General features: G+C 45.2%; 1 protein-coding gene across 4 annotated transcripts in view; it reads left to right on the top strand.

Moving 5' to 3' along the window:
• Window positions 1–16377, top strand: part of LOC139268910 (merlin) — a 211923-nt gene that overhangs the window by 123477 nt on the left and 72069 nt on the right. For all 4 annotated transcript variants that reach the window (XM_070887744.1, XM_070887745.1, XM_070887746.1 and 1 more), the window contains 2 exons: window positions 1895–1969; window positions 3718–3831. In XM_070887744.1, the coding sequence (XP_070743845.1) occupies window positions 1895–1969; window positions 3718–3831 (189 nt within the window). The remainder of the gene's footprint in view (window positions 1–1894; window positions 1970–3717; window positions 3832–16377) is intronic.

Raw genomic sequence — 16377 nt, forward strand, 5'->3', positions numbered from 1 at the left:
AGGTGCGAATGACTTTCTCAGGAAAATTAGGGGTCAGTAAATTGTTTATAAATTTCAGGCTGTGAGTCAAGGCATTCTTTTTATTAAAGACTGTGATGTCTGGAGTATGATGGTCATGTGCTAGACTTTGATATTATATACAATATACATGTGTTTATGTAATTTGTTTATTTTTTGTGAAGGGATCTTTTGAGAGATAGTGTAGTGCACCTTGTGTTTTTGAGTTTTAAGTGTTTTTTGATTGGCTGAAATGTCCCATTCACTAAACAGCAACCAGATAATGTCTTGTGCCCTACAGTAAAGTCATGGGGGTTATTTTGGTGAAAGGGCGGAAACTGGCACTAAATGGGCGCTATGTTAATAAGACATGCCAGTTTGAAAGTCTGGTTTTAGCATGCAATTTTGGTCCTAAATTGCTGATTACAATAATTTGAACTTTCCTGGAGGCACTAAATCAGACAACTGCAGGTTTAGCACTTAAGTTCTGATTAGACACAATTTTTGTGGAGCAGTATATGTGGGCTCCACACACCCACTTCCACTGGTCGTTAAATGAAGCGTTATCCACCAAAATGGCATGTAGCCCCTTTATTGAACGCTAGCTGTCAATCAGCCCCTTAACGATCCTCCGGACGGCCATTACTGGAGTGGGCTGGCTGACACATAACAGCACGTTTCAGGATGACTCGGGGACCCAAACCTGCGACTTCTACCACCTAGAAGCTCAAGGGCAGCAGGCGCATGGGAACACTAGCACCTGTAAGTTCTCTCTAAGTTACACACCATTCTGCTGGGAAATATATTGCTGTTCCTTCATTTGTCACTCAGTCAAAATCCTGGAACTACCTACCTAACAGTACACCCACCACATGGACTGCAACGGTTTAAGAAGGTGGCTCACCACCACCTGCTGAAGAACAATTTGGGATGCGGAATAAACGCTAGCCTTGCCAGCGATGCCACATCCCATGAATTAATTTTTTAAAAGAGTGAGAGGATGCACAAGTTATTGGATGCGGCACTGGATGTCCTGGTGGAGGATATCCAGAGGAGGAGGGATGTTCTGTACCTGCAAGGGGAAACGGTCCACTTTGCCCTCTTATCCTTCCTATCCTCTCTTCTGCAGCAGCTAATGCTGCTCTGCCTGACCTCGTCTCCTCCTCCCATTCATCCTGCAGACCAAGGGGGACCCCTAGCAAGATGCCGGTGACCAAGCACTCCCTTTCTCCAATAAGGTATCCAAAAAGGTAGAGTAGCAAACCATTCACTCTTTTTAGGTGAAGTCCTTGGAGAATTTTAAAAATAAATGTTGATAGTGTGGTGAAGCCTTGACAAAACTTCACAGAAAGTCTCCCGATGTGTTTCAAAAGTCCTCTTCAAACCTCCAGCAGCAAGTGAGCAGTAAAAGGTGATATACTTTTAAAGAACGCTCGAAATTCTCATCAATAACTTGTTTACTCCTGTTCAACTGGTTGCTGTCAGGAGAGGTCATTAAATAAAGCGTTATCCACCAGAATGGCATGTAGCTTCTTTAATGAATGCTAGCTGTCAATCAGCCCCTTAACTATCCTCTGGGCAGCCGTTACTGTGCTGGCTTCAACTCCTTTACCAAGGTGGCGTCTTGCGCTAAACGTGGGCTAAACCGATATTGCAGCTTAAGACCCCATCTTCACAACCCCTTTATTAGTGCATAAAGTATTTGGCCAAAATCGCCCCCAGGCACTTTCCCAAATCCTATTGAAGTGGCAAATACAAAATTCTAATTATATTATCAACCATTTAATCTATTTATATATAAAATAGAATTCACAAAGGTCTGTTTTTGCAACCTCAGTTGAAGTACAAGTTAATGTAGAATTTTCTCATTCATTAAAATAAATATGTTCTTTTCCAGTTTGCTATCAAACCCTTGGACAAAAAGACTGATGTTTTTAAGTTTAATTCTTCAAAATTACGAGTCAATAAACTGGTAAGTAAGATAGCCAATAGCCCAATATCTGTTGGTATTATAATGTACAGTATTAGGTGAGAATTGAAATCTCTGATTTATTTCTCTGGACTGCTTTTACTCAAAGTGGTTACTATGACTTTGGTGTTTCATCAAATGGATTCTATCTGCAAGTAGATGCAAATTGAGCCAGTCTATTTCAAGCAGCCCTTGAAAACAGGTGTTCTTTGAAAATCCAATAATGTTCTCAGTAACCAACTAAAATATTATTTTCAACCTATTTATATCTTAAACTTTGTTTTAACCTTGTAGGCAACCAACAGTATAAAGCAAACCATATATAAAATGTATCTATTTAAAAGATCAATACAGCATATCGAATAACTCACCCCAATATTTTGAGTGAATTTTATATCAATCGGCTTTTAATCGAAGAAGAACTTTTGAACTTTTTGGTTGCTTTTTATGCCGTTGGGCATACTGGTGGTTTTTCTGCAATATTGTAAAATTAAAGTGTTATCCAGATAAATTACAATACTGAATATTGCTTGTCAGCCTCGATAGGCTTTTTGTAATATTCTTGTTCATGTAATTGTGGAAGATCTGATGCGAAAACCCTATCTCAGCAAACAGATAGTGTTAAGAGAATTTAGCCCTATAATAATATCTGCTGGCCGAGGTATGCGCTTCCACAATTGTGACAAACTTTATCTAATTGCCCTTCTTGGGGAGGAATTTGCTTGACATTCAGATAGAAATACCTATTGTTCCTGGGATTGGTTCATATTGGAGAGGTTATGCTCAGTTTGAGTAATTTAATTTCTATATGTATGGAAGACCCTGTTCATAATAATGGAAAATACGTCAAGTAATTTTCCTCTTTTGTTCAGGTTTGAAAGATGTGTTATTTAGATTTTAGTATTCTATGAGTAATGGGTAAAAGAAGTCACGTCAATGTATTTTTATAAGAACATAAGAATTAGGAACAGGAGTAGGCCATCTAGCCCCTCGAGCCTGCTCCGCCATTCAAAAAGATCATGGCTGATCTGGCCGTGGACTCAGCTCCACTTATCCGCCCGCTCCCCATAACCCTTAATTCCCTTGTTGGTTAAAAATCTATCTATCTGTGATTTGAATACATTCAATGAGCTAGCCTCAACTGCTTCCTTGGGCAGAGAATTCCACAGATTCACAACCCTCTGGGAGAAGAAACTGCACGCAGTACTCCAGGTGCGGCCTTACCAATACCCTATACAGTTGCAGCAGGACCTCCCTGCTTTTGTACTCCATCCCTCTCGCAATGAAGGCCAACATTCCATTCGCCTTCCTGATTACCTGCTGCACCTGCAAACTAACTTTTTGGGATTCATGCACAAGGACCCCTAGGTCCCTCTGCACTGCAGCATGTTGTAATTTCTCCCCATTCAAATAATATTCCCTTTTACTGTTTTTTTTCCCCAAGGTGGATGACCTCACATTTTCCGACATTGTATTCCATCTGCCAAACCTTAGCCCGTTCGCTTAACCTATCTAAATCTCTCTGTAGCCTCTGTATCCTCTACACAACCTGCTTTCCCACTAATCTTTGTGTCATCTGCAAATTTTGTTACACTACACTCTATATTATATCACTGCTGAATGTAAATTTCTACGTTGATAATGAAAAAGCCCTTATACTGCAACAACTGAGAGATTCTATAATAACAAAGATTTGATGGTAATTTTCACAATCAAAGGTGATTTAAAATAACACTCCTCAAATACTTCAGATTTTGCAGCTTTGTATCGGAAACCATGACTTGTTCATGCGAAGGCGAAGAGTGGACTCTTTGGAGGTCCAACAAATGAAAACGCAGGCAAGGGAAGAGAAGGCTAGGAAACAGGTAGGCGGTAAATTAGACTGTTTAAAAAAAATAACAATGTGTAATATTAAAGGGCTCAGAGAAAAAAAACTAGAGCTCTGCAGAAGGTGGATTTTCAGTTTGGTCTGACCTGGCATGCAATTTCTGCAACATCGCTGTAATCTGATCTGTCTTCTGCGACCTGTCAAGCTTGGTTTGTGTTGCTAGACATCAGCCTGATATGGGTATAATAATACAATTTATTTGCAATGTTTCATGCAACTGAGTTGAAAATTCTTCCGTAAAAGGTATTAGGTGATGCAATTGGATTTTTTTTAACTAGTGGAATCAGAATTCAAAGCCAGTGCAAGCTGATCAGATGAAAGTCTGCTTTTGCTGCTGGCTGTAAAAGTCCAATGTGAAATTCTTAAAATAGTTGCTAATAAGAATGGAACCCCACACCATGATTTTGGCACAAGTAGACAAAAAGTTGGCAGTCTTACCAAGAGCGGCCATAAGAATGTCTAGTGTATTAATTGGGTAATTTGCACTGGCATATTAAGGGTTGATTAAGTTGAGCCATATTGTTTTGACAGAATCGAGGGAGCTTTACCAGGTATTTCTTAGTTCCATTACCTTGCATAGCATCCCATGACCTTATAATTTATTACCCTAAGCACAATTGCTCTTGCCTCATTGAATCTAACAGGTTATGTGTGAGACTCCTGTGTCCCTCTGCATTGCAGTATTTTCATCATTATCCACATTCAAAAAAAGCTATAACAGTTTAGTCATAGAATCATACATAGAAAACATAGAAAACATAGAAAATAGGTGCAGGAGTAGGCCATTCAGCCCTTCGAGCCTGCACCACCATTCAATAAGATCATGGCTGATCATTCCTTCAGTACCCCTTTCCTGCTTTCTCTCCATACCCCTTGATCCCTTTAGCCATACGGGCCATATCTAACTCCCTCCTGAATATATCCAATGAACTGGCATCAACAACTCTCTGCGGCAGGGAATTCCACAGGTTAACAACTCTCTGAGTGAAGAAGTTTCTCCTCATCTCAGTTCTAAACGGCCTGCCCCTTATCCTAAGACAGAAGGAGAATATTCGACCCATTGTGCCTGTATTGGCTCTTTGAAAGAGCTACAAATTGGTCCCACTCTCCTGCTCTCTCTTCATAACCTTGCACATGTTTCCTTGTTATGTAGAGTTTCAATTTCCTTTTGAAAGTCACTACTGAATCTGCTTCCAACACCCTTTCAGGATGCATTCCAGTTCGTAACAACTCCCCATGAAAAAAAATTCTCTTAATCTCCCCTTGGCATTTTTATCAATCATTTTAAATCTGTGCCTATGGTTATTGACCCTGCTGCCAGTGGAAACAGTTTCTCCCTATCTACTCTATCAAAACCCCTTATAATTTTGAACACCTCTATTAAATCTCCCTTCTCTGCTCTCAGGAGAACAATTGCAGCTTCTCTCCAGAAAACTGAAAGCCCTCATCCCCGATACCATTCTAGTAAATCTCATCTGTACCCTCTCCAAGGCATTGACGTCCTTCCTGAAGTGTGGTGCTCAGAATTGGACACAATACTCTAGCTGAGTAATGATTTATAAAGGTTTAGCTTATCTTCCTTGCTTATGTGCTTTATGCCTCTATTTATAAAGCCAAGGATCCTGTATGCTTTTCTAACAGCTTTATCAACTTATCCTACCACTTTCAAAGATTTGTGTATGTGTTAATCGCCATGCCTCTGTTCCTGCACCCGCTTTAAAATTGTACCATTTATACTGCCTCCCAAAATACATCACTTCACACTTCTCTGCATTGAATGGCATCTGCCATGTGTCTGCGCATTTCACCAACCTGCCTAAAGTTACTAAATCACTTCCCTTCATTCCTTGAGGACACCAATAATTCTTAAATTATTCTGGCATTTTAGTGTGGCTGCAATATTTTGTTTGCTAGCTTTTTTTAAATCATAGGACATTAAATAGCTTAAAGTTATTTTTGGTGCGTTTTTAGAATAAAACATGGCACGTTGACCACTGCCACATATCTCTTGGTGTAGCAAGAGGAGAAGATGGCCTTGGTCCAATAGCGGCTTAGGAAGCTTACCGCTTAACAATCCTCTGACTCACTTAAATAGGAAGGGCTATATTCTATCAATGTGCAAATAGTATGAACAGAATAATCAAAAGACAACGTATGAACAGAATAATCAAACGGTAACCTTCTTGAAGAGTATGTATGAAGTTTCATTCTTGGGTAATCAAACATACAGTTCTTTGAAAGAGAAGGAAGTTTGGCTCCGCAAAGATATAGGTCATGGGAGATTAGGTATAGGCAGTGCACCTATACCTAATAAACCTCTGTACTCCAACCGAGACCAGATATAATGAAGCAAATGGGTAAACTAGGTCCTTCACTGAACAGACAACTGAGGTGCTAAAGCAACATGTCAGATGCCTAGTGTTGTGTATGGAGAAAGAGTCAGACTGAACACTGTGAGTTCAAATTAAAGTGTGACCGTAGTCTTTTATTGCAGGTCTCCAGAGTGCCTCTCCAACCTGTGAAGCCTCCTTAAATACCTGTGCTCCCAAGGAATTATGAGATCCCTTGGGACTCCAGGGGTTGAGCCTTTTGGTGGCTGTATAGAGTAAACACAAGTCTACATATATAACAACACTCCCAACCCCACAAAGTCAATAGTTTAACTATTTACAATGTGAGTCAATCTGGGGCTCTTCTTGCCCTGATTGATCGTCTCGGTGTGAAAGCTGGTGTTGTTGAATCATTTGTTGGACCCTCGCTGGGCTGCTGTGCAGCTGACCTTGCTGGGCTGCCTGGTGTATTGGGCCTGGCAGGGCTGCTATGGATGGTGGGTTCTGCTTCGTGGTCAACCGTGGTGCCAGTTGCCGCTGGTGTGTATGTTGGGGGATCAAAAAAGCTAGGGTCCAAGGTGGGTTGCTCAGGATAGTCCGTGAATCTGAGTTTGATTTGGTCCAAGTATTTCCGGTGAATGAGTCCATTTGAACATTTGACCCGAAACACCCTGCTTCCCTCTTTGGCCACGAGAGTGCCGGGAAGCCACTTGGGACCTTGTCCATAATTTAATACAAATACAGGATCATTGATTTCAATCTCGTGTGACACATTTGCGCTATCATGGTATGCACTTTATTGAAGCCGCCTGCTCTCTACCTGTTTATGTAGATCAGGGTGAACTAACGAGAGCCTTGTCTTAAGTGCTCTTTTTATGAGCAGTTCAGCAGGTGGGATCCCAGTGAGTGGGTGGGGTCTCATGCGATAGCTAAGCAGGACTCGGGATAGGCGAGTCTGCAGTGAGCCTTCAGTTACCCTCTTCAAGCCTTGCTGGATGGTTTGCACTGCTCTCTCTGCCTGACCATTGGACGCTGGTTTAAACGGGGCAGATGTGACATGTTTGATCCCATTACGGGTCATGAATTCTTTGAACTCAGCACTGGTAAAACATGGCCCGTTGTCGCTCACCAGGACATCGGGTAAGCCGTGTGTGGCAAACATGGCCCGCAGGCTTTCAGTAGTGGCGGTGGACGTGCTAGCCGACATTATCTCACATTCAATCCACTTGGAATATGCGTCTACAACCATAAGGAACATTTTACCCAAGAACAGGCCTGCATAGCCGACGTGTACCCTAGACCATAGTTTGGAGGGCCAAGACCATAAACTTAGCAGTGCCTCCCTGGGTATATTGCTTAACTGCGAGCATGTATTACATCTGTGAAGGCAGGACTCTAAGTCCGCATCGATACCAGGCCACCACATGTGGGATCGGGCTATCGCTTTCATCATTACGATGCCTGGGTGGGTACTGTGGAGGTCATTGATGGAGGTGTCTCTGCCCTTCTTGGGGACCACTACTCGATTGCCCCACAGAAGGCAGTCTGCCTGTATAGACATTTCACCTTTGCGCTGCTGGAACAGCTTTATCTCTTACTGCATTTCCACTGGGACACTGGACCAGCTCCCGTGAAGCACATAGCTTTTGACTAGAGATTATTTAAGAGGTCCTGGCTTACCCAGGTTTTGATCTGCCGGGCAGTGACGGGTGATTGCTCACTCTCAAATGTTTCCATAACCATGGCTAGATCTACGGGCTGTGCCATTTCCACCCCCGTGGTGGGCAATGGCAGCCTACTGAGAGCATTGACGCAGTTTTCTGTGCCTGGCCTGTGGCAGATGGCATAGTTGTCTGCAGACAACGTGAGCGCCCATCTCTGGATGCGGGCTGATGCGTTGGTATTTATCCCTTTACTCTTGGAAAACAGGGATATAAGTGGCTTATGGTCAGTTTCCAATTAAAATTTTAGCCCAAACAGGTATTGATGCATTTCCTTTATCCCATAGACACATGCTAACGCTTCTTTTTCAATCATGCTGTAGGCTCTCTCAGCTTTAGACAGACTCCTAGATGCATAAGCAACCAGTTGCAGTTTTCCGAAATCATTAGCTTGTTGCAATACACACTCGACACCATATGACGACGCATCACATGCTAGTACAAACGCTTACATGGATCATACAATACAAGCAATTTGTTTGAGCATAACACTTTTCTCGCTTTTACAAAGGCATTTTCTTGGCTTTTGCCCCAAACCCATTCGCCCCCTTTTCGTAGTGGTTCTAGCAGTGTACTGAAACCCGTAAGAAGTTACCAAAGTAATTCAAAAGTCCCAGAAACGACCGCAGCTCCGTCACGTTGTGTGGCCTCGGTGCGTTCTCGATTGCCTCCGTCTTCGCGTTGGTGGGCCTGATGCCGTCCGCCACAATCGTCCTTCCCAAGAACTCCACTTCAGGCGCCAGGAAAACGCACTTCGAGCATTTTAACCTGAGCCCCACGCGGTTGAGTCGACTAAGAACCTCCTCCAGGTTCTGCAGGAGCTCGCCTGTGTTCCGACCTATGACCAAGATGTCGTCCTGGAAGACCACGGTGTGCGGCACCGACTTCAGTAAACTTTTTCTCTGGAATATCACCACCGCTGATCGGATTCCAAACGGGCATCTGTTATAAACAAAAAGACCCTAGTGCGTGTTGATGCAGGTGAGGGTTTCGATGATTCCTCCAGTTCCTGCGTCATGTAGGCTGAAGTCAGATCCAGCTTCGTGACCGTCTTTCCTCCCGCCAGCGTTGCAAAGAGGTCGTCGGCCTTTGGTAGTGGGTATTGGTCCTGCAGGGAGAAATGATTGATAATTACTTTGTAATCGTCACAGATTCTGACGGTGCTGTCTCCCTTGAGGACTGGGACAATAGGACTGGCCCACTCGCTGAACTCGATCGGTGAAATGATGCCCTCTCTTTGCAGCTGGTCTAGCTGAATCTCTACCCTTTCTCTCATCATGTACAGTATTGCTCTGCCTTGTGATGGATGGGTCGCGCCCCCGGAATTAGGTGGATCTGCACTTTTGCCCCTTGGAATTTCCCGATTCCTGGTTCGAACAGCGAAGGAAATTTGTTTAAGACCCGGTCAGCGGGTGATAGCGTTCGGACGTTGTCCCAGTTCCAACGTATCTTTCCCAGCTAGCTCCTGCCGAGCAGCATGCGACCATCGCCCGGTACCACCCAGAGTGGTAGCTTGTGCACCGCTCCATCGTAGGAGACCTTTACAGTAGCACTGCCGATTACAGGAATCAGTTCTTTCGTGTAAGTTCTTAGTTTCGTGCGAACTGGAGTTAAGACTGGCCTTGAGGCTTTGTTGCACCACAACTTTCGAAAGTCTTTTTGCCCATCATGGACTGGCTCGTGCCTGTGTCCAGCTCCATTGACACCGGGAGTCCATTTAGTTCAACATTCAGCATTATCGCGGGACAATTCACGGTGAATATGTGCACTCAATGTACCTCTGCTTCCTCTATCTGAGGCTCTGGTTCATCGTGATCCTCTGTGGATCTGCCCTCCTCTGCAACATGGTGGTTTGCAGGTTTAATAGGCTTAGCAGCTCGCCTGCATACTCGTTGTTCCACAGGCTTTGCAAACGTACTCTTTGAATCGGCATGAATGGAAATGATGATCACCCCCGCAGCGGGTGATGGTGGACTCTGAGTCATCTGTGGACGTGCAGCAGAAGGTATGTGTGACCTGCCCTGTACGTTACGATTTGAAAATAACATCACTTTGTTCACTGTACTTGTAGCAGCACTTGTGTGCTGAGAGATTTGCTTCGTATTGTCACTGGTGGCAATGAACGCCTGGGCTATTGCTATGGCCTTACTCAAGGTTGGGGTCTCTGCAGTCAAAAGTTTGCGAAGTATGGTTTCGTGGTCAATGCCAAGTACGAAAATGTCTCTGAGCGTGTGCTCTAACTGTCCTTCAAATTCACAATGTCCTGCAAGGCGTCTTAGCTCGGCAACATAACTTGCCACTTCCTGGCCTTCAGACCTTTTGTAGGTGTAGAACCAGTACCTCGCCATCAGAATGCTTTCCTTCGGGTTCAAATGCTCTCGGACCAGTGTGCACAAATCATCGTACGATTTCTCCGTGGGTTTCGCTGGAGTGAGCAGATTCTTCATGAGGCTATACGTTGGTGCTCCACAGACGGTGAGGAGGATCGCCCTTCGTTTGGCAGCATTCTCTTCCCCACCTAGCTTGTTGGCCATGAAGTATTGGTCGAGTTGCTCCACAAAAGTTTCCCAATCATCTCTCTCCGAAAATGTCTCCAGGATGCCCACTGTTCTCTGTATCTTTGGGTTCGCTATCTGTATCTCGTCGCCAGTTGTTGTGTATGGAAAAAGAGTCAGACTGAACACTGAGCTCAAAGTAAAGTTTGACCGTAGTCTTTTGTTGCAGGTCTCCAGAGTGCCTCTCCAACCTGTGAAACCTCCTTAAATGTCTGTGCTCCCAAGGGATTATGTGATCCCTTGGGATTCCAGGGGATGAGCCCTCTGGTGGCTGTACAGAGTAAATACAAGTCCACATATATAACACTTAGCCCTTACAGTATCCTCCAGAGAACATTGACAACATTGTAACCATGCACTGCATACCTCAGTACTGCTCTGGATAGAAATGGGCGATCGCTGTTGCCTCCGTCCAGCTCCCACTTCCTCTAGCCTAGAAATTCAGAATTTACCCTGCGCATAAAAGGTGAGCCCCAAGGAGCTCCAGATATTGGGCCTCAGTCCTCATTTGCATAGGAATGGCGCTGTGGGAGGAGACCAAAAGGACAAAATTGCCCTTTTTTACAGCCCTATTAGCGCATCTGTGGGTCGCTAATGGGGTGCAACGAGGTTATCCCCTGGGGAAGGTGCCAATAGCGCCTCCGGGCAAATTGCCCTGGAAGTTTGGGGGGGTGGTGTGTCGTTAGCGCCGCACCCCTTGATTTGCACCCCAGGCTGGTGCACGCATGGCGATGATGTCATCACCGTGTGCGTTGACCCCTCACGGCCCCGTGCCGACCCCTTCCCCGCGGGGAAAATTGCCGCACGGATGCTGAGGATGGCGCCGGCCGATGTCATCGCCAGCCTAGCGGGTCGCGAAGCTGGCGAACATCCGCTGTCGGGGCGTCCTTTAAAGGGGAGGCTGTTTGTGCCGTAGGCTGCCATATTTTTCAGTAGGCCAACTCATCTGTCGGCCCAAAAATGGTGGCCCTCACCTCGGCCGGGCCATCATCCTGCAGCCCGGTTCTCCGTTATGGGTGCCGGGCTGTTGACCCGGTTGAGGGTGTCCCTGGTGGCCCAGTGGCGGTCACCAAAGGGATTGCGGAGCGCGCAGTGTACCTCCCCTTTAATTGAAAGGGAAGGGCATTCTGCCACGTCAGCGCTACGCGGATCTCCACATAATGTTGACGTTGCCAGCAGGGCGCTTGGCTCTCGAGCGCGGCGCTAGATTCAATGACGCCCTACCACCCCGGGCATCCCTCCACGGATGCAGAGTGTCTCTGATAGTGCTCCCCCTCCATTGGGGGGTGGAAGGGTGAATTCTGCGCCGGGGGCAGAACTTACAGGCCGGGCGATAAATGTCCCGGCCCCGGAAGGTTATTGCCTCCAAACTGGGCGTGGGGCAATTTCACCCCCCCAAGAAAGTGAGTGGTGGAAGATTTCGGCCTCTGTTAGTGCCTCAAATAATGGCTTGGTGGGGAAGGAACACAGGCCTCGGAGGGGGGGGTGGGGGGTGATCGTGGGTGTCGGAGGTGGGGTTAGTATCAGTAGACAGTGGCTCATGGGATCAGGGTACAGGCACAAGGGAGGTCTGGGTCTAGAGGGAGTGGGATTGGGGGTCAGGGCCGGGAAGCCTGGAGGGCAGGGATCAGGAGCCAGGGGGTGATGCTGGGAGTGACAGCGATCAGAAGCGTCCGTTATTAGTTGTTATTGGTAGTAATGGCTCTTAGTTACTCATTTTTATTCCTGCCAGAAATTAGAATCATTCAATGACCAGATTTTTGTGTGATATTGTGGAGTTTTCTGCTGACAGCTTTTGTGCTTATTCTTTGGGGTTGAATTGTACTTACATTAGCTATATTTTTGCTTGGATCTACATTGAGTACAATCCATGTTTGGTGATTCAATCAATTCTAAGGGTGGGGGAGGATAGGACAGAACTCAAGTTGCAGATAGCCTATGAAACCGCCTATAAACCTTCAGTGAGTGCACCAGAAGTCACAGACTATGGAGGAAAAATTTCATGCACCCCTTTTGGGGGCGGTAATACCCGTGAGACTTTATGCCAGGCATAGAAGTCTCGCCTCTCGCGAGAAATTGGGGTTACCGCTCCCGTAAGGAGGTGGATCACAAAATAACACGCTCCACTTCCTTTCTGGGGCGGACGTGTCGAGTGCGGAGCGCAGGAGTGCGGAGCGTAGCGCTGGGCCGCGTAGTGTTGCCCTGTAGGAAGGACTTTTCCCTTAATTAAAGGGAAGGGCCCAAGCTGCAAACTCTGCAGGAATGAAAGAGTCCTATCTGGACCATTGGGGAGCGGGGGTGCGGTGCCAACTGCCTGGCACTCGAGCAGATCACTGCACAGACCCTGCATTCAAAGTGCCAACAAAGCATAAGACAAAATCGACAAAATTATTTTTGTAAAGGCCCACACCCCCTCCCTTCTAGCTGTCGCTGTCATTGCCCGGCGCAGCTTCAGGGTTCGATGCTTCATGTAGGGTTCGGGGCGCTGCGCACGGTGATGACATCGTCATCGCTGGCGGAGCGGAGTGCAACAGGTTACCACCGCTGCGAAACCCCCGCCAAATTTAGTAGTAGTCATTAGCGGTGCCACGCCCGGGAGAAAAGTAGTTAGTGCCAACGGGATGTGCAAATGACCCAAATTTCTCGACCGACGCTTTTTAACATCAATTTACTGTTACAAAGTAGTTTTGATATCAAATGGATAAATTGCTGTTTTATCTTAATTTTTTACACTGAAGAGAAGAGATGAAGGTAAAATATCCCAAACACTTGGGGGCCGAAATTCAGGGCCGCTAGAAAGCTGGCAGACCTACCTTTTTTTTGAAGTTTTTTCCGCGGGAAATGTTGGATCGGTTTTCAGCACTTAGAAGATTTTTTAATGTTGGACCGGAAGTCCGTCATAGTGGGGGCGGCACTAAGTCAGGCTGAGAGGCGGAATTGAGACTCCGTCGCGATCGTTCAGCCCAGCACTCTGTTTGAGTACCTATCGCGCGTGCATCCCGCTCCCCATTGGTCGATGTAGGTCCATTTTTATAATGCAGAGTTTGCAACTTGGGCCCTTTAAATTAATGGAAGAACCCCTCCTACGTGGTAGCACTACACGGCCCAGTGCGTAGCGCTGCACCCTGTCCCCGATGTGTCTGCCCCGCTAGCGCTCCAGAAAGGAAGTGATTCAAATAATTTTGCGCCTCGCGAGTGTTACTGTCCCCAAATGGGGCGCAGTGGAATTTTTTCCCCCTTAAATGTTTGATTATAAAATATGCACTTTCAATGTATAAAATAATGTAAAATGACTGCTTAAATCTTTATAGATTGCTTGTTCATTGTGAAACAGTTAAATTAGCACAGTGTTGGCCTTCACCACGTAGAAATTACGTTTGATAAATTATAGATGCATTATTTTAAAATAAGGTATTCAATCTATGTAATTCAGTAAACATAACACTTGTACATCATGAATAAAACATGAATAATTTATTCCTATACATAAACTGCATTTCAGTGTAGTGCTGTCTTAGAAACATAAAAAATAGGTGCAGGAGCAGGCCATTCGGCCCTTCGAGCCTGCACTACCATTCAATATGATCATGGCTGATCATGCAACTTCAGTACCCCACTCCTGCCTTCTCTCCATACCCCTGATCTCTTTAGCCGTAAGGGCCACATCTAACTCCGTTTTGAATATATTCAATGAACTGGACTCAACAACTTTCTGTGGTAGAGAATTCCATAGGTTAACCACTCTCTGAATGAAGAAGTTTATCCTCATCTCGGTCCTAAATGGCTTATCCCTTATTCTTAGACTGTAACTCTTGGTTCTGGAACTCCCCAGCAATGGGAACATTCTTCCTGCATCTAACCTGTCCAATCCCGTCAGAATTTTATATGTTTCTATGAGATCCCCTCTCATTCTTCTAAACTCCAGTGAATACAAGCCCAGTTGATCCAGTCTCTCCTCATATGTCAGTCCTTCCATCCCGGAAATCAGTCTGGTGAACCTTCACTGCACTCCCTCAATATCAAGAATGTCCTTCCTCAGATTAGGAGACCAAAACTGCACACAATACTCAAGGTGTGGTCTCACCAAGGCCCTGTACAACTGCAGCAAGACCTCTCTGCTCGTTTACTCAAAACCTCTTGCTATGAAGGCCATCATGCCATTTGCTTTCTTTGCTGCTTGCTGTACCTGCTTGCCTACTTTCAATGGCTGATGTACCATGACACCCAGGTGTCGTTGCACCTCCCATTTTACTAATCTGTCACCATTCGGATAATAATCTGCCTTCCTGTTTTTGCCACCAAAGTGGATAACCTCACATTTATCCACATTATACTGCGTCTGCCATGCATTTGCCCAACTCACCTAACCTGTCCAAGTCACCCTGCAGCCTCTTAGCATCCTCCTCACAGTTCACACTGCCACCCAGCTTAGTGTCAGCTGCAAACTTGGAGATATTACATTCAATTCCTTCGTCTAAATCATTAATATATATTGTAAATAGCTGGGGTCCCAGCACTGAACCTTGCGGTATCCCACTAGTCACTGCCGGCCATTCTGAAAAGGACTCATTTATTCCCACTCTTTGCTTCCTGTCTGCCAGCCAGTTCTCTATCCACGTCAATACATTACCCCCAATACCATGTGCCTTAATTTTGCACATTAATCTCTTGTGTGGGACCTTGTCAAAAGCCTTTTGAAAGTCCAAATACACCACATCCACTGGTTCTCCCTTATCCACTCTACTAGTTACATCATCAAAAAATTCCAGAAAATTTGTCAAGCATGATTTCCCTTTCATAAATCCATGCTGGCTTGGACCGATCCTGCTTTCCAAATGCATTGCTATTACATCTTTAATAATTGATTCAAGCATTTTCCCCACTACTGATGTCAGGCTAACTGGTCTATAATTCCCTGTTTTCTCTCTCTCTCCTTTTTTAAAAAGTGGGGTTATATTAGCTACCTCCAATCCAGAGGAGCTGATCCAGAGTCCATGGAATGTTGGAAGATGACCACCAATGCATCTACTATTTCTAGGGCCACTTCCTTAAGTACTCTGGGATGCAGACTATCAGGCCCTGGGGATTTATCGGCCTTCAATCCCATCAATTTCCCTAATACCATTTCCTGACTAATAAGGATTTCCCTCAGTTCCCTCGGTTTCTCTTTCTCGCTAGACCCTCGGTCCCCTAGTATTTTCGGGAAGTTATTCGTGTCTTCCTTAGTGAAGACAGAACCAAAGTATTTGTTCAATTGGTCTGCCATTTCCTTGTTCCCCATTATGAATTCCTCAGTTTTTTTGTTCCCTGCAAGCTTACTCTCATACTCTATTTTCCCCCTCCTAATTAAACTCTTAGTCCTCCTCTGCTGAATTCTAAATTTCTCCCAGTCCTCAGGTTTGCTGCTTTTTCTGGCCAATTTATATGCCTCTTCCTTGGATTTAACACTATCCCTAATTTCCCTCGTTAGCCACGTTTGAGCCACTTTCCCCGTTTTATTTGTACGCCAGACAGGGATGTACAATTGTTGTAGTTCATCCATGTGATCTTTAAATGTCTGCCATTGCTTATCTACCGTCAACTCTTTAAGTATCATTCGCCAGTCTATCCTAGCCAATTCACATCTTATACCATCCTTTAAGTTCAGGACCCTCGTCTCTGAATTAACTGTGTAACTCTCCCTCTTAATGAAGAATTCTACCATATTATGATCACTCTTCCCCAAGGGGCCTCGCACGGCAAGATTACTAATTAATCCTCTCTCATTACACAAGACCCAATCTAGGATGGCCTGCTCTCTAGTTGGTTCCTCGACATATTGGTCTAGAAAACCATCCCTTATACACTCCAGGAAATCCTCCTCCACAGTACTGCTACTAGTTTGGTTAGCCCAATCTATAAGTAGATTAAAGTTACC

This window comes from Pristiophorus japonicus, chromosome 8, assembly GCF_044704955.1.
Source record: "Pristiophorus japonicus isolate sPriJap1 chromosome 8, sPriJap1.hap1, whole genome shotgun sequence".
Classification (NCBI taxonomy): Eukaryota; Metazoa; Chordata; class Chondrichthyes; family Pristiophoridae; genus Pristiophorus; species Pristiophorus japonicus.